Source organism: Ochotona princeps, chromosome 14, assembly GCF_030435755.1.
Source record: "Ochotona princeps isolate mOchPri1 chromosome 14, mOchPri1.hap1, whole genome shotgun sequence".
Classification (NCBI taxonomy): domain Eukaryota; kingdom Metazoa; phylum Chordata; class Mammalia; order Lagomorpha; family Ochotonidae; genus Ochotona; species Ochotona princeps.
Genome location: NC_080845.1, coordinates 54,124,953 through 54,143,438, shown reverse-complemented (window position 1 = coordinate 54,143,438; position 18,486 = coordinate 54,124,953). Strand labels below are relative to the sequence as shown.

The 18,486-nt window shown below is 48.9% G+C and overlaps 1 protein-coding gene across 3 annotated transcripts in view; it reads left to right on the top strand.

Annotated features, from left to right (window-relative positions):
• Window positions 1-18,486, top strand: part of DAPK1 (death associated protein kinase 1) — a 168,086-nt gene that overhangs the window by 114,202 nt on the left and 35,398 nt on the right. For all 3 annotated transcript variants that reach the window (XM_058672823.1, XM_004581115.2, XM_058672824.1), the window contains exons 4-11: window positions 11,153-11,291; window positions 12,664-12,793; window positions 12,968-13,016; window positions 13,104-13,130; window positions 13,963-14,115; window positions 14,882-14,927; window positions 15,838-15,927; window positions 17,027-17,119. In XM_058672823.1, coding sequence (XP_058528806.1) covers window positions 11,153-11,291; window positions 12,664-12,793; window positions 12,968-13,016; window positions 13,104-13,130; window positions 13,963-14,115; window positions 14,882-14,927; window positions 15,838-15,927; window positions 17,027-17,119 — 727 coding nt within the window. The remainder of the gene's footprint in view (window positions 1-11,152; window positions 11,292-12,663; window positions 12,794-12,967; window positions 13,017-13,103; window positions 13,131-13,962; window positions 14,116-14,881; window positions 14,928-15,837; window positions 15,928-17,026; window positions 17,120-18,486) is intronic.

The following is an 18,486-nucleotide window of genomic DNA, read 5'->3' as shown; positions in this document are numbered from 1 at the left end:
TCAACCTTGGTCTTGGGCTTTTGCCTACTCCCAGACCATCACCTGCAGAGTTTGACCTGGCACCAACAGTCTGTAAACACAAGATTACAGTCTGTCCTGCTCTTATCAAACCACACTGGTTTGGGTTTTTTTTGGTTTTTTGTTTGTTTGTTTGTTTGTTTGTTTTGTATAGACTGCCTGCCTGCAGCATCTGTAAAAATATGCTCAAACACAACAGTGGTAACTTGTTGTTATCCATAAGGACCAGAAAGTTGAAGCAAACCAAATGTCCATTAACTAACAGACAAAATGTGGGGGTTTTTTTTGTTTCCTGCTGGCAAATAAAAATAACAAGGTACTGAGACAGGCGTGGGATGCCACATCCCCTATAAGAAAGCTGGCTTCAGTCCTGGCCCCGCTCGTGCTTCTGATTCAATTTCCGCAGTTGTGTCTGTGAAGGCAGCAGAGGCTGGCGCACGTGGTCGGGCCCCTGTCACCGACATGGGAGACCTGGATTTAGAGTTGATGCCCTTTGCTTCATCCTGGTTGCTGTGGGTGTTTCCGGGGAATGAACCAACGCATCTCTCTCAATCTTCTTTCCCTCTTTCTCTGTCATTCTGCCATTCGAATAAATAAACCATGCAAAAAATCCTCAGGTACTAATAAATGGTGTAATGTGAGTGAAACTTGAAAACATAGGTGTGAAAGAGGCCGGTCTTCAAATATTGCACATCACTGTATTTCTCTCCTAAACATGTCCATAAGAAGTAGCTGAGTGGGGCCTGGCGGAGTGGCCTAGCGGCTAAAGTCCTCGCCTTGAACGCACCGGGGTCCCATATGGGCGCCGGTTCTAATCCCGGCAGCTCCACTTCCCATCCAGCTCCCTGCTTGTGGCCTGGGAAAGCAGTCGAGGAGGGCGCAAAGCCTTGGGACCCTGCACTCTCGTGGGAGACCCGGAGGAGTTTCCTGGTTCCCGGCATTGGATCGATGTAGCACCGGCCCGTTGCGGCTCACTTGGGGAGTGAACAATCGGACGGAAGACCTTCCTCTCTGTCTCTCCTCCTCTCTGTATATCTGGCTTTCCAATAATAATAAATCTTAAAAAAAAAAAAAAAAAGAAAGAAAGAAATTGCATTTTCCATTAAGTGGAAAAAAAAAAGAAGTAGCTGAGTGATTGACTGTGCAGGTGGCGTAGCAACAGGCTACTGATAGGCATAGGGCTTCTTTGAGGGTGAAGAAAGTGTTTTTAAATTGCATAACTCTGTGGATATGCTTTTATGCCGTTGAATTGTATGCTTTCATTAGATCTGATAACGTGTGATAAAATGTTTTGATGGGTCCCTCCTGCCCCACCTGAACTGAGGTCAGAATGCTAGCTTGTTTCAGGTTTCTGGAATCCCTACTCAGGCCCCATCCTCCAGCCATGCACTTCTCTTCCTGTGCTTTCACCCCTGCCTCCAAGGCTACAACCACAGAGAACATTTTAGCCTCCTGCAGAACTCCTACTCATCTGTCAAAGCCCAGCTCATACGCCACCCTCTTGCTTTTGCTTTCCCGCCTACCTCCTTAGGTTTAATTGCTTCTAAACATGTGCTGAGCACAGCCTTTTCCTATACTGTTTTGTAGAAGTTTGTGTTTTGTCCCTGTCATGGACTGGCAGCCTCCTGGGAGAGTGGAATATCTGTTTCCCTTCACAGACCGAGCATTTAGGAGAGGCCGCTAAGAGTTGGTTGACACGGGTTCTAAGGACCTGAGTCAGCTACAGTGAGCAGAAGCAACTGGAGAACAAGGCCTGAGAACAGGGTGCTTTGTCAGCTTGGATTATGTCTTCCTTGGGCTTTAAAGGGCTGGGACACAGGACCACACCTGCAAGCTGGAGCATGGCAGAGGGGACAGCGCATGAGAACTCAGAGGTCTTGCATCCTGGGATTTCCAAGTCATTAGCAGCAATCAGCCATTTTTACTTCAGCCCTTTGCTAGGAGGCCAGTCTCCATGCTTCCCCTGGATAATAGCCTTCCCTTGTTCCCAACCAGACAAGACAGATTGGTTGGGGACTTACCCTCCTCCCTCCCTCCCCCCCCCTCCATCTCTTGCTCTCCCAGCTTGGTTTGATTCCCACTGGCCTTTTGTTCCTGCGCCAGTTGGAATCACCCAGGCTGCAGAGATGTCTGGCTGCCCCAGCTCTTCCGTTTGCCCCACTTTCGATTGGCCTAATTATTTTTGTGGATCTCCAAAGCTTGGGCGGAAGCCATTAAAGTAGAAGGAGCCTTCGCATATGCTGTGCTGTGCCATTGCTTATTCCCTTTGTCAAGGATTCTTTGGTTCAGGAAGTCAGCGTGGTCCATGTGGCGGGGGCAGGTCTGCAGTTTGCCTTGCTGCCCCCTTTTTCTCCCACCTCTGCAATTGTCTGATACAGTCTTCCTGTCCTCACATGCCCCGTGAGTCCCAGGGCCCCCCCCCCCATTGTTTTAACAGTCTCCCCCAAGCCTCAGCTACTGCAGCCCTTGTTTCATGTGCTGCCCTTCGTCAAAGGTGTCCTGTGGTTGTATGAAGTCTTTTGAAAAACCACATCAGCCGCACCAAGGGTTCGCCTTCCAGCTGCCCTTTCTCCTGATGGGCTACAGTATTGGAAAAATGTAGAGTGTTTGGGAGCTTTAAACATTCTCTGCTTTTACCTGTAGTTTGAAATATTTCCGTGTTTCCTTCCCTGTCCATTCCAGTTGCTTGCACCCTCACCTGTCCCAGGCCCTGGGAAAACTAGAGAACCATAAAGTGAGCATGGAGATGGGTTTTGGGGGTAGGAGGCCTCCATGGCAAAGCATGTTCACTACCTGATGAACGCCCTGCAGGGTTCGAAGCGGGGTATGCCCTTGCCTCCGAGTCAGCCCTGGTAGCTAGCACCACAGCCATTCTAAGGGCTTCCTCCTCTGTGCTGTTCTCTCCTCTAACCCATGACTCTGAGCCGGCAGCCCGTGTCCAGAAGCAGCCAGTGTTATCATCTGTCCAATGGGGAGAGGGGCAGCAGATTGTCTTCCCTGAAAGAGAAGGGGAAGCACAAAACTGGTTTTGGAGTGTTGGCTTGTTTGACAAGTGTCTGATTCTGTTCCACCTTGTGCTTCCTCAATGTTTAAAACAAGGATGTTTCCCCAACCCCAGTCTAGCTGAGAACTGTAGCCTCTGTCTAAAAATCTGCCTTGGCAAGCTGCTGCTGCATCATCTGGCCCTGATCTGGGCACGCCCTCGTTTACGTCAGGGGTGGGTTAATCATGCCAGAGCCTCCGGGACTTTAAGCATGGCATTCTGTTATGCTGTGCTGCTGACGACTGCCCCGCCTTAGCACCCAAGTGATGTGGTGGTGCCTGCTTGCATTGATAAAACTCAATGCATTTTCTCCTCAGCAATCCAGATTTCTATCTCCGTCTCGAATGCTAAAGGAAACTCATGACTCTGCTTTTCCATTTGTGAATGAAGGTGCCTGCAGCTGGCCCTCCACATCCGTGGTCAACCAGTTGTGAATGGAAAACACTCTAAAAATATTGCATCTGTGCTGAACATGTGCAGCCATTTTATTCTCATCATGATAACTTAAACAATACAGTAGAACAACCACTTAGCATAGCATTTGCATCCTATTAGGAGTCATAAAGAATCCTGAGATGCATTTGGGAGATGTACATGAATTCTATGCTAGTTGCAGTCAGGGGCTTGAGTGCCCGTGGATATTGGGGGATGGAGGGTTGGGATCCTGGAACCAATGCCTCAGATACTGAGGGATGAGATGACTCTTCTTTAAATCTTCATTTTGCTGCACAGGCCACACTTGAATCCTACTTCACAGATGAGTTGTCCATGGAAGGTCAGATTTTTACAGCAAGGCGACCCCCGGTTGTTTCCTACCATGGATCTTCTTACGGGACTGGAATCTTTCTAATCATGAGGGCTTGGTCCCCTGTGCCTCTAACATGTATCCCTACAAATGTAGGTTTTTTTGGCTGGTGGCAACAGCCTATGCTCCTTGTGCAGGTGTCATGTCCATCCATCCTGGGTATGGGATGGACTAAACCTAAGTGTTAGTGCTCAGAGAGACTGGGGCTAAGTGAGGGCTCCTGGAGTGCGGGAAGCAAGTTAGAGCCTCTATGCATCAAAGGAGAGTGAGTTTTGCCAGGACCTCAGCCCACATCTTCTGCTATATCCCCTGGTTGCACTGGCAGGAAGATGGTGTCAGGGGCAGGAACTGAGAATTGAAACCAGACCCTTTGCTATGGTATACAGGCATCCCGGGTGGTACATTAACCACTAGGCCATATCTCCATGAGGAGAAGTCTCTTTAAAATGTACTTGTTTACTCCAAAGGCACATTGACACATGGCAAGATGAGACTTTGGGAGGGGGGGAGAAACGGAGAGAGAGAGAGAGATCTTAGATCTGCTGGTTGACTCCCCGGATGGCTGTGACTGCCAGGGCTGGACCAGGCTGAAGCCAGGTGCCAGCAATTCAGTCCAGGTGTGCAATGCGAGTGGCAGGGACTCAAGTACCTGAGCCATCATGTGCTGCTTCCCAGGCCCATCAGCAAGCGGCTGGTTGGAAGTAAAGTAGCCAGGATTTGAACCAGATACTCCATTCTGGGACATGGGCTTTCCAGGGGTGGCTTAACATACCATGACGCCTGCTCCTGGTTAATTTTCCAGCTGGAGTTTTCCATCGGCAGGAATAGCTCTCAGTGGAAGATCTTGCCACAGATCACTGTGGCTGAGCCATTGGAGGGTTGTGGTGGTCTAGCCAATATTAAAACAGCTGCCTCTTTAGATTTGCCTGTATCTGTTGTGTAAATACCCCCAGCATAGCCAGTTTCTACCTACCAGTACCAATGGGTGATAAACATATGAAAGATTGTTCATGTTACCAAGTAGTGAAATATATATTATATATTACTGACTTTATTTGTCTGATTCAAAATCAGCTTTCCACTCCTCCTCTCCCGACCCCCACCTGCCCACCCAACCACCATCCATGAAATTTGAGTGCTAAGTGTGTTTTTCCATGAGATTCTCTGGAAATTCTCAGAACTACTACTTGATTTTGAGGTGAAAACAGACTCAAATGTATTTTCAGGTACAACTTGTGTTTTGGATTCAGTGGAACAGGACTTATTCAGAAGACTTTTAAGATATGGAGTCATGTTGATGCTCTGTATCTGGCATCACTGTGGAACAGCAAAGCCTGGCATTCTCAGGTCCCTGGATATATTTCACGTGGGTTTCACAAATGCAAAATGGAATGCATGACATTTCATGTTTGCCTGCCTAGGTCCCTGGTTACACAGGAATTTAAATTAGAGTGTGAGAGGTGAGGCTGGAAAAACCCTCCAAGTTTTCCCCTACGGTAGCAGGAAGGAGCAAGCAACACAGAAGAGCAGTGAAGCACTGAGCTTTGCTTTTCAGTTTATTGAGAAGCAAAAACAAGAGGTACCTGAGTCTCGAGTCTCCCCGCTCAGCGTTCATGATGTGGACACCGGGTGGATCTGTTTAAAGGAAGACACGTCCCAACATTCTTGAGGAAGCTACCCAAGTCCAGGTGGCAGGGCTTGGTGAATATTTCCACCCCTGATGTGAGTTTAACACTTCTGTAACTGCATGAATAGAACCATCCTTCATAGCAGAATTCTAAAGAAGGACTAAGAACATCCAAGGGTGACTGTCCCCTTCCTTTCATTGCTTTCTGTCTTCTGAGTTGCATTAGCATCCTGTACTGTGGTGTTGCTCACTGGTGAGGAGTGACTACCCATGACAAGGTGGGTTAGATACCCACTTCCTGCAGAAGCAGTGCTGGCATCCTAACCTTCAGGATGCCAAAGTGTGTCTGAATTGGAAGTACCATCTTCACAGATACAGTCAAGCTAAAATGCAGTCACCAGGCGGCCCCCGGCACTGTGTAAACAGAGGTCCCCTCAAAAGGAGCGATTGGACACAGTAATGATGCATGCAGACACTGTATATGAGGACAGTCCTCTCCAAACCAGGCAATACCTTAGATTGCCGCCAACCACAGAAGCAAGGAGCAGCAGGAACGGATTCTCCAGCAGACCAGCAGGTGTCACAGGCTCTGCCTGCACCTTAATTTTGGTCTTAAAGGGAATAAATTCAAGTGAGCTGATTTGTGGTCTTTGTCAGTGTAGCACTGGCAAGCTAATACACTACCTACACCCTACACTCTTTTAAATACACATTTAAGATGAAATAAAGTGCACATTTGCAGTTCCTCCATCAAGCATGTTTCACATTCCAGAGTTGTCTTCGGTATTATTTCCTGTCCTGAGTCTCTGTCTAGACTCTTGAGGTTTCCTCCATCTAGAGGCGCATGCCATTCTGCTTCCTCTGAGTCTCTGCAGGCTTGTGGCTCACTTTGGATGCTGCATGATTTGGAGGCAGCTTGACCTGCAAGCTTACTTGACTGGAGCTCTGAGATAGTGTGAGAACTGTCTACTGTGTTATCCGGAAGCCCAGCTGGCTTAAATGGAGGAAACGTACAGAGACTTGAGGAAACGTACAGACACAAACCACCTCATCAGGTAGTTGCACAAAGGAGAAATACCAGGACACACTCCCTATTAACGACTGTCTGATTGTAGCCCTGTGGCAGGCCCTGAGCCCGAACTATCCAGCCAGCCCTTTCTGAATCCCTCATCGGTCAAATGAATGCCACTTGTAGCACTTGTGTCCTGGAGGGCAGGTTCCCAACTGCTCGGGCCATCCTCCACTGCTTTCCCAGGGTCTCCCATGTAGGTTGAGGCTCCCAGCTGCTTGGGCCATACTCCACTGCTTTCCCAGGGTCTCCCATGTGGGTGCAGGTTCGCAACTCCTTGGGCCATCCTCCACTGCTTTCCCAAGTGCATTAGCATGGAGCTTGATCAGAAGCAGAACAGGCAGGACTCCAGCCAGTGCTCTGATAACCTATCACCAATGGCAGCTTAACCCCCTGCACTCAGCGATGGACTCCTCATTTGTTCCTAAATGGATTACATCTTTACACACTGTTGTACGATTTCAAACAGAGAGCAAATAACCACAAGGTCTCGGTGGCTCTCCATTATAGGATTGATTTCTCACTCACTCGAAGTCTTGTGTAGGTGTGACAGACTGGGTGGCTCTGCTCCAAGCAATGACCCACGATCTGTATTCCTTCTCCATGCCATCCTTGCTGCCTCCATCTTCCACAGGTGGTCTGCTGGCTCCTGTGTGTTCAGGTAGACAGGAAGGCTGGAGTGTGAGTGGATGGTTGCAATGTTTTGGGGGTCAGACCAAAATGACACAACTGTTTTGCTGCTTATTCCACTGGCTAGGACTCGTCCTGGATATGGGGGACCTGGGAAGCACTTATCCACTAGGCATCTATGAGCTACAATTGAATTGGACTCCAACACCAGTTGGGGAAATGCAACCTAACACTGAAAACTCCCAATGCTTCTCTGGAAATGTAGCCCGTCAGTAGTCATGTGTCAGCCCCCAGGAATCCTCTGAAGTGCTGGTGTGGACCAGAGCTGGTCCAGAACAAAGCCCAGGACCCCCTAATTTTTTTAGGTTTATTTGTTTTTATCAGAAAGTCAGATAAACAGAGAGGAGGAGAGACACACAGGAAGATCTTCCATCTGATGTTTCACTCCCCAAGTGACTGCAATGGCCAGAGCTGCGCAAATCCAAAACCTGGAGCCAGGAACCTCTTCCAGGTCTCCCACGCGGATGCAGGCTCCCAAGGCCTTGGGCCATCCTCTACTGCTTTCCCAGACCACAAACAGGGAGCTGGATCAGAAGCGGGGCTGCCGAGATTAGAACTGGCGCCCACATGGGATCCCAGCGTGTTCAAGGCGAGGAGTTTAGCCGCTAGGCCACTGCAGCAGGTGCTGGCCTTCTCTAAGGCCACATTGTTCCTAACTACGTTCTGTTAACAGCTAAATTAGGAGAGGAGAAGGAGCCTTTGTATTTCCTGCCTTCTTGGTAAGAACAACAGATGGTTACTGGCAGTCCCTTCACACAGGCTCCGTGATTGCTCTGTGATTTGAAACACTGATGCAGAGACCTAATAAATAAAGGAGGTTAAATAAGCTTGCTTTCTCCAGCTGCTGCAGGTCTCTTATCTCCTTCCATCACTTCTGTGGAATTTGGAACATTGAAGAAAGCAGCAAGGTTTTGATTAATGTCCTTGTTGACATTATTCTGCTCTTCAGCAACCTCAGGAGCATCTGCGTCCTGGTTCTCAGCATTTACGTGCAAGTGCCTGTGTGGCGGGGAAAGGAGCAACTCACTTTCTACCGCCTGTGATTTGGAGGGGCGGGTACAAAACAGGCTCATTGTTAAATGATTGGTGAAACCATCTCATGTTAACTCTTTGTTTCATCACAAAAGATTTTATAAACAGAAGGTCATGGCAGAAGCAGAAAGTATGCTGGGAAGGGTGAGTTTGGACACAGGACCTTCAGGGCACGGATGATGTGTTCTGGCTCAGTGGGATGGGCATTGTTTCTAATCATCCTGAAGTTTTGCTGAGTGATTTGGATGTGGGCTTCCTGGGAAAGGTGAGAGCTGGAGCCAGGAAGGCCAAGGGCCACCTGCAGAGCCTTCCCCAGCAGCAGGAACACTTGGTGCTTCATCACAGGAAGACCTGAGTGGTGACTCGGTGTCTCCCATACTGCTTTCAAATGAGTGCTCCTTTGAGTCTGATGCGCGGTCCCTGACTCTGCATGGCCTGGGTACGGCTGGGCCGGAATACAGTGTGTGCCTCCCAGATGCCTTCCTTGTGCAGTGCCCCTTGGTCTCGTTCCCTGTATTCACCATGTGGTTTGGAGATCATTGTGCTTCCCCTGTTGGACTGTGAAGAATCACACTGTGTTGGCAGAGTGTTACTTCTGCTGTGTCCGCTTGGTCAAGGGGCCTGCCTGGATCCTCAAGGTGGTACCATCAGTGCCACTTCTAAAAGGAAGGCAAGCATGCAGTGCACCGGGATGTCCTAATGCCACATTAGGGTCGGCTGGCTAGTGTGTGGCACTAGAGCAGAGCCAGCCTGCCCAGGAGCTGCGTGCCATCTCCACTATCACCAGTGTCATGTGAGTGGCTCACACATGCTCTCTGGGAAAGCGACAGTGTAGGGTCCATCAGTGGACCAGAGGGCTAGTGCCAAGTGGCATCCACTTCCATTACTGTAGCTGTGGTGCCCACTCACTGGACCTCCTGCCCTGCTCCCAACTTCCCCCTATTTTACTCCTATCTCTTCCATCCTTATCACCCCCAAAAGGAGTAGCTCTCAGGCTCCCGTTTAGCGGTCTTCCAGTCACAGCCCAGCACATGGCACAGTGAGGATTTGGACCTGATCTGCCGACTTCAGGCCCATCCATACCACACAACCCTCCGCCTTAAAGGGTGAGGACACACCCAGAGAGTATACAATCCAGAGGGCAGGAGAAGCAAACCGGCCATGGAACATCCTCCCGGGTGTGGCCTTGCCATCTCCCATCATTTTCCTCTGTAGCCAGAGGAGTCCCTCTGCCCCTGTTGTTCATGTTAAAAGTAATAGGAGATACACAAAGGTTTCACCTGGAGTAGGGAGGTGCTCCGAGGCCCCAGGGCCTTGTGTGCCTGAAAAGGAAGAGGAGGAAGGGAGGACGTAGGCTGGCAGTGTCTTCCTCCCACCTTCCACCCCCAGAACAAGGGTGGTTACAGAGCAGGGAGACCAGTAACCCCAGGGTTAGTGATGGGGTGGGGGAGAGGATTGGTGCACCACAGGCTACCTGGGCTCCGAGACTTGCTGGCTGGCCTCGTGCTCCATGGTGCCCAAAGGAAGAAGGCCAGGCTGTTTCTGCCAGGACTGAGAGTGTCACCCCGCTCTGGATAAGGCTGGCACGGTTGTGGCAGCATGAGCATGGAATTAACTCCTAGAAGAATGCTCCTCAGTGTCTGGGGTACTTGAATTAAAAAAAATAATAATAATGCTGAGTTTCCTGGGAAGGCCTGAGACCACAGATGGGAGGTGAGGCCCAGAATCTTTGCCCAGAAGATACTCCTCACCCGTGCAGGGCTGGTACCAGCTGACCTGAGGCCACGTGCCCTCCAAGGCAGACAGCAGCTGGGACTGTGAAAGGGAGGACTCTGAGACCTTTCTTTCAGAGAACAGCCTTTGTCTTTAGTGTCTTGTTCCACAAGCACCAGTCTTCTTCCTACCATGTGTGGAGCTTTCTCTTGAAAGATAGTGAACACAGCACTTCTATGCGTAATTATATGTAATAATCATTGTATAATACTGCTATGAATGTAAAGTTGATAGAGATGAACTTAGGAAAATTCTTACTGTAAAAGTTCCCTGTTACTTGCCATTAATCACCACCACGGAGTTTTTAGGGAAGTCCGTGTGCTGTGTGCCTTGCCCTGTGTTGGAAATGGGAGGAGCATGGTGGTGGGCAACTGCAAGTGGGGGATTGGGTGCTGCCCCCACAGACTGCTGGCCAGGTGACAAAATAAACCCCCAAACAGCTGCATGCATTTAAATTTTGTGCAAGATGTTGGGACTGGCTGCATGGCCTAGCAGCTAAAGTTCTCGCCTTGAACGCTCCAGGATCCCATATGGGCGCCAGTTCTAATCCCGGCAGCTCCACTCCCCATCCAGCTCCCTGCTTGTGGCCTGGGAAAGCAGTCCAGGACAGCCCAAAGCCTGGGGACCCTGTACCCGCGTGGGAGACCTGGAAGAGGTTCCTGGTTCCCGGCTTCGGATTGGCGCAGCACCAGCCATTGCGCTCACTTGGAGAACGAATCATCAGACGAAAGATCTTCCTTTCTGTCTCTCCTCCTCTCTGTATATCTGACTTTGTAATAAAAATAAACAAATCTTTAAAAAAAATTTGTGCAAGATGTTTCTTCTGAATGAGGGTATTTGTTAAATTTGTTACTAAATGTGATTGTTATAAACATGTAAGTGTTGTGCTCAATAAATACTAGGAACAAAAATACAAGGAACAAAATTGTAAGCACAAAGCAAGGTCCCTATAGAACCAGATACTGTGTTTGTCTTTGAAGCCTTGATGACCATCCTCATGCTGGGCTGCCCACGTCTTCTCTAGTTGAAGGAAGAAGCAATGTTCTAGAAATCCTGTCGGGATGGTAACAGTAACCTCTGTGTCTGGGTTTTCAGTGTTGCAGGTGGTGAGCTGTTTGACTTCCTAGCTGAAAAGGAATCTTTGACTGAAGAGGAAGCTACTGAATTTCTCAAGCAAATCCTGAATGGTGTTTACTACCTCCACTCGCTTCGGATTGCTCACTTTGATCTGAAGGTATGTTGTCAGGTTGAAGCAGAGGCCTCTGCGTGTGTGTAACTAGAAAGCAGAATTACCAAGGTAAAAGCCAGGCGTGTGTAATCAGACCTCACATAGACCTGGGGTCAAGATTTAAGAGTAAAGACTCCACTATGAAATCCTTCCAGAAGGAATAGGCGTGTTGTTGGTCAGGTCTCTAAACAAGGGAGCTGCCCTTGGTTCCTGGGGCTGTGGCAGCCTGCCCCGGCCAGTGGCCAACCCGGGTCCATCTACCTGGCTCTGGCTGTGTTGGGGTGGAAAGACCCCTGTGTCCTGCAATCCTTTCTGATGCACTGGCCCGCATTCCTGGTCCCGGCTGTGGCCAACTCTCGGCCTTGCTGGACTGAGGACTGTGGGAGATGAAAGAGTGTGTCCATGGGCACCATCCCAGGAGAGAGGGCAGGGTGAGGTGGGGTGGGGTGGGGAGAATCTTTGGGGGAAAGGAAGACTCAAAGAGGACATACGAGAAATGCCAGGTAAGATTCAAGGTCGGTTTGGGACAGTGAGAAACTATGACACAGGGTGCCACTTCCAGGTGGGGAGGATTTGCTGCACCTGCTTGGATCTCCCAGCAAACGTTCACTCGCACCCACCTGCCCAACACACACACCCGTGACTCAGGCTCAGGGAATAAATTGCCCAGGGTAGTTCCCAGGGATGGAGGACGGGATGGGACGGGGTGGTTAGAGAGACCCCCGCCCCTGGTGCTTACATCAGACTAACCCTGAGTTCTATTTCTTCCTCTACCCCTGAGTTCCCCAGCAGGCCTATGCTGAGTCACCCCACCTTGAAAAGACCCCTATTACAGCATCCTTCTGTTTTCTTCCTCCCCCTCCCAAACCACCACTTGCATAGGAACCCCTGAACTCGGGCCTACTTCTGGAAAACCTGAGCTAAGGCATCTATCTCTCCTTTCAGCTACCTTGTTCCCTCTGTTTTGAGTGGATTCTTGTTTTTTAAGATTTATTCCAGTTATTTACTGGCAACAGAAAGTGACGGGTACAATGGCAAAGGGAAAGAGAGAGTCCCTCCATCTGCTGCTTCCATCTCCACACATCTGCAGCGGCAGGTGCTGGACCAGACTGAAACCTGGAGAACAGAACACCCTTTGGGTCTCCCGTGTGGGTGGCAGGAAATTAAGCCTCTGGGCCATCTGCTGCTGCTTTGCTGGGAACCTTAGCAGGGAGATGGATCGAAAGTGGAATAGTTGGGACTCAAACTGATGCTCCAGTATGAGATGCTGACACCACTGTGCACCAGACACTGAGTGATTTATTTTTTAGGAAGAAAGAAAGAACTGCTCTTGTATCATCCTGGCAACATACCATTCTCTCTCTGTTTATTGTCTTAGCCGGAAAACATAATGCTTTTGGATAGAAATGTCCCCAAACCTCGGATCAAAATCATTGACTTCGGACTGGCCCATAAAATTGACTTTGGCAATGAGTTCAAGAACATATTTGGCACTCCAGAATTCGTTGGTGAGTCGCTTGGCTCCTGCGGTCACATCTGCCTCCTGAAAGCGCTGGCTGGCTTTTTATTGCCATGAGGTCATTTCCTTGGCCCATGTTGCAGGGATGGGGTTTGGGGGCTCATCTGAGATAGAGTTGGGATCGCTTCCTTTCCCTTCTGAGTGAGCGTTCGTTTCCTCTTAGCTCCTGAGATAGTCAACTATGAACCTCTGGGTCTCGAGGCAGATATGTGGTAAGGAGCGTGGCCCTGGGGCTATTGTTGTTCTCCCTGATTTTACTTTTCTTCTGACATGTTCTTTTATTCTGTTTTTATGTCTAGGAGTATCGGGGTAATAACCTATATTCTGTAAGTATCAAAGTCCATAGCTCACTTTTTATCCTTCCCTGCCAGCCCTCAGGTTTAATTAACCATTAAATGTGCAGTGTTGATCTCTCCAGTTTATGCACTTTTTATATAAATGGATTCATTTTACACCCACAAAACATGCTGAGTTTGTACCAATTTAACGTCATCTCCAAATTTAAAATGAGTCTTCAGAAAAAAGACAAAGTCAATGAAAGAGAGCCTGGCTATCCATCACTGCCAAGGAAATGGGAAGAATGGGTTTTGCAAACCTCAGGATGCTGTTCTGAATTAACTGTTGAAATAAAGCCTTTGCATTTATGTCCCTTATTTGAGAGGCAAAGAGAGTGGAAAAGATAAAGATAAGCAGAGGGAAAAAAGGGGAGACAGACAGACTGGTCCCATTAACTGGGTCGTTCCTCAAATGGCTGCAAAAGCCAGGCCTGGGCCAAACCACAGCCAGGAGACCAGAACTCAGTCTGTACCTCCCCCAGTCAGTGTGGCAGGGACCCAAGTATTTGAGCTGTGACCTCCCAGGGTACATCCTGGCAGGGTTCTAGAACGGGAAGCAGAGCTGAGACTTGCACCCAGGCACTCCGATGAAGGATGGAGGCAGCCCACACAGCATCTTAACTGCTAGACTAAATGCCCTTCCGTATCTGAGGTTTCTCTTTAGGACAGTGGAGTGTTCCTTGAGATGTGATGGAGTTGTAGAACGGCTGCCCTGGAGGCAGGCCCGGGTCTTATCTGCACACTGACTAGGTGTGACAGGAGCAGCAGTAGGAGAGCCTACTGGCTGATCCTTTGTGTTCTGTGACCTCTTTATTTTCGCCAGGCTCAGTGGGGCCTCCCCATTTCTTGGAGACACTAAGCAAGAAACATTAGCCAATGTGTCCGCTGTCAACTACGAGTTTGAGGAGGAATACTTCAGTAACACCAGCGCCCTTGCCAAAGACTTCATAAGGAGACTTCTGGTCAAAGATCCAAAGTGAGTGCCTGCCGTTCCTGAGAGGGGCTTGCCACAGCCTTTGCTGGTCAGGGGCGGCACCTGTTCTGTGCCCACCAGCACTGTATGTATCGCATCCTGGCCATGCCTCCCGCCATAGGGATGCATACCACTTGAAGAATTTCTGAATATACTCAATGCTGGTGTTTGTCCATTTTCTGTTATGATAACATGATGCCAGAGGCTGACTAACTAATAACGAGGTTTATGAAGCTCTGGTTTTAGAGACTAAATGTCCAGACAGGATAGCAACAGCTCTGGGGAAGGCCTCCCTGACTGCATCACATCATGATGGAAAGCCTCACCATAGCAGGCGTGTGTGTGTGTGTGTGTGCAAACCAGGCAGGCAACACACCTATGCAACCTGGTCTCTCACTTTTCCTCCAAAGGAACAACTTACTCAGTCAGGACTTTATCTAATCAGGATCATTTCCTGAAAACCTTGAAATGTCGTCATCAGATGAAGTGTGTAGTCTCCTAACACCTCACAATGAGCGTTAAACTTCAACACAGTGTTCTGGAGGGAGCAAGCTGTCCTCGTATCATAGCAGAACACTTTGAACCCCTCCAGCCGGTGCCCGCAGCTGTGATGAGGTTGTCACCAACACAGCATCACATTTGGTCTTCCTGGGACACTGCCTCTTTCCGGGTGTCTGTAGGTGGGCCGAGCTGGCGCTCTTAGTGTTCGCTTGCTTGTGGTCACTGCGCCAGTGTCATTTTTCTCTCCCTTCCTCTCCCCTTGGTGCAGGAAGAGGATGACCATTCAAGACAGTCTGCAGCATCCCTGGATCAAGGTGAGTTGCCTGGTAGGGTGCTGTTCAGATGGTGTGGAACATCCTGGCATGCATTCATCCCAGAGACATGCAAGCCACAGGCCCTGTTTGGTGTGTTGGGGTTAATGTTGAAGTCCTATATTAAGACAAACTGACAGCGTGTCCCTAAGGATCCCGGAGGTAAAAAAGAACAACATATCATGGGGCAGGATCACAGAATGCCAGATCTACGTAACCTGTTTGGTTTGATGTTAGGGCTGTTAGCCCAGCTAAATAATTTTTTTTAAATTTTGAGTGGATTTCCGGTATGTAAGTATCAGATCTGCTTTTGCAAGTCCTCCTTAGGAATCTGAAGATTGCCGTCACAGAGCTCTCATTCTACATGGCCTAGGGTGATGACACACGTTCCTTGCACTGGGAGGTGGGAGCCCCTGCACATGGCACCATTGTGTTAGTTGCCCAGGTCCTTTGGCACTTGGGTTAAGGACTCTAAAAACAAGAAGGGTTGGGGTCGGCACTGTGGGGTTGCAAGTGAAGCTGCCCTCTGCTGTGGCAGCAGCCCATATGGCTGCCAGTTAGAGTAAGGGCTGCTCCAGTTCCCTGCTAATGCACCTGTGAAAGCAGCAGCAGATGGCTCAAGCACATGGGCCACTGCATGCATGTGGAAGAAGGACCTGGAAGAAGCTCCTGGCTTTAGCTTGGGCCTGGCCCAGTGCTAGCCATGGCAGCCATCTGAGAAGTGAACCAGCAATGGAAGATTCTCTCTCTTTTCCTTTCCCTCTCTCCCTGCTGTAATTCTTTCAAAATCAATCAATAAATCTTAAAAGGATGAAGGTTGAGGAATCTGATCGTTTCAGGTTGAAGTCACGGAGCCTGCAGATTGTCAGGGCACACATTGCTGTCATTTGAAAACTCTGCACTTCTTTTTCAGCCGAAAGATACACAGCAAGCTCTCAGTCGAAAAGCGTCAGCAGTCAACATGGAGAAATTCAAGAAGTTTGCAGCGCGGAAGAAGTGGAAAGTAAGCTTGTTGGGCGGAGTGGGCTCCACACTGCAGCTTCCTCTGCTCCACTCTGTCTGCTCAGGGCTGCTGGCTTCTGATGCTGCCCACGGGGAAAACATTGTCCCTGCGTGAATTTCCCTGCCATCTCTGTACTTACCCTATTACAAAGACAGGAAGAAACTGCACTGTTTCCATATATGATTTTGCTTTTAAAAAAAAGCCTTTCCCATAAGATTCCATCTGAATGGAACAACATGCGTTTTAAATGAATATATCCTTTGGGTTCTGGTTCTGGGAATCGCCCTACCTGAACATGGATGGGAGGGGCTGGTGTGGCCCCCTGTGGATGGGACGTGACTCTACGGGACATCCCGGCCATCGCTCAGCAAATTGAAATTTAGGGTAAAGACGGACACAGGTTAGTTTCCTGTAGCCACTGTCAGGCCCAGCTCCTGAGTCGGGGTATGTCATGACTCCCCAGCACTAGGCTAGCTGTGTACCTCATTTTCATACTCTTTGAGTTTGGGGTGTCATACGGCTTAAAATGAAGAGATAACACCAGGTGTCTTTCTCTCTCTCTCTCTCTCTCTCTCTCTCTCTCACACACACACACACACACACACACTGTTTAACAGTTGCTTCTGCCTTAAGGAGTGAAAGCAGAGGTGTTTGCCCTGTATAATCAGGGACCCCGCCTGTTGGGTTTCAGCGAGTGTCTATGTGCGCTCTGCTGACGCCATCATCTTGTGTTATGGCTCCTGTGGGTGCAGAGGAGACAGAGTGGGTCTCCACTGACCGCTCTTCTCCAAAGGGAGACCTGCAAGGGGTTTCTTAGGATAAGATGGCCATCCTTGTGAGTAGAGATGGTCTGTGGGGCATCCTGTCCAGTGCTTTGAGCGGAGGGCAGGAGAGCCCTGTCTGCCCTGCTCTGTGGAGGGACAACCCTGTAGAGCTACTCCTTAAGTCCCTGTGGTGCCCGGCACAAGAGCTGTCCACCCTGGAGAATGCCTCTGTCAGCAGTGGCCCCGGTCTGGAAGACCATGTCCATTGCCCTGACCTGATTGTGGTCCCGTAATCTTGCTCCCTTCTGCCCTGTTTTTTTTTTTTTTCTCCGAAGCAATCCGTTCGCCTGATATCACTGTGCCAAAGATTATCCAGGTCATTCCTGTCCAGAAGTAACATGAGTGTTGCCAGAAGCGATGATACTCTGGTAAGCAAACCCAAGGGCCTTTCAGGGGCCTGCTTCTGGGTTCTGGGATTCCTCACTGTGACCCATTCACTGCAGACTTCTCCTCCTACCCACCACATTCCTACACAGATACCAAAAATCAGGCAAAATTGAGTATCTCACGGTAGACCAGAAGACAACGCATTTGCTTGTTTGATAATGTGTGGATTCCTTCAGACCCTGGAGAATAACTCGCTAGGTTTTTGCCCAAATCCAAATGGAAACCTAAGTGCTGATGAGCTGTTTAGATAGACCTGAGTCCCTGATTTGACAGGGCTTTCCCCCTGTGGCCCCTGGAGTTGCGGGTGCTCTGGGGAAGGCAGTTCCGTGGGAACTCCCCAGCCTGTAACTAAATCGCTGGCATTTCCTGGGCAGGATCCCAGACTCCAAGGGCCCGGAGCGCAGGCCAGCATAAGCCAGCTCTTTTTTCTGATTCTCCTGACTAGTAACTTGACTGATATGCCACTGAGTTGAAAGAGATAGATGTTTACAAAAACCACGTGGGAGAAATCCAAATTAGAAAAAAGCTGGACCCAGAAATTCATTGATTAGGGTGCAGTGGAACTAGGGAGAAGTTAGAAAAACTAGGTTTGCAAGAAAGGTAATGAGAATCCTTCAGGATGGCACATTATAGTCATCCTGAGTAATCCACTGGGGGAAGCACATGGCAAGGTCAGGGTAAGGAAGGGGTCCGGCTGAGAAGTCGAAACAGGCAGATCCCTGTTCTGAGGCCACGGTCCCTCATCAGCTCTGAATTATAAAATTTTATAGCGGGTGCTGTGACCACGTTTTATTCCTGCCTTTCTCATTGCTGTTACCTTTGACCCTCGAGAGGATGTATCTTAGTCATCTATTTAAAATAAGACAGAAAAGCAAAACCCGTGGCATTCTTACTCATGTGTTATATACAAATGTCATGACACCTGCATGGGGTTGGCTTGGCTTCATATCTCCAGAAGAGGAAAAAGAAGAGGTCAGAAAACCATTTCTTCCTTTCTTCCTCTAGAATACAGGTCCAGCTTTGCATATTTGCTTTCCACATTGGAAATGCTAGTAGCCATGCTTCTAAAAGTCCAAGTATTTTGTTTAGGATACCTTGCTTTTAAAGCAGCATATTTAGGAAATATATTGTAAGAAACCTTTGACACATTGGCAAAGATACAGACTTAATTTGCAGTTTGATACTCCTTGATTATTTTTTTTTTCTTTACAATTGTAAATACTTCCATTTTATTTTTTCTGGCCCTTTATACTTTCACACATGTACAAATTAATTTTTAGAATTGTGACCCGGTTTCTGAGACTCTTTCCATAGTTTTTCAAACATAGAGAAGGAAGAAATTTGATCG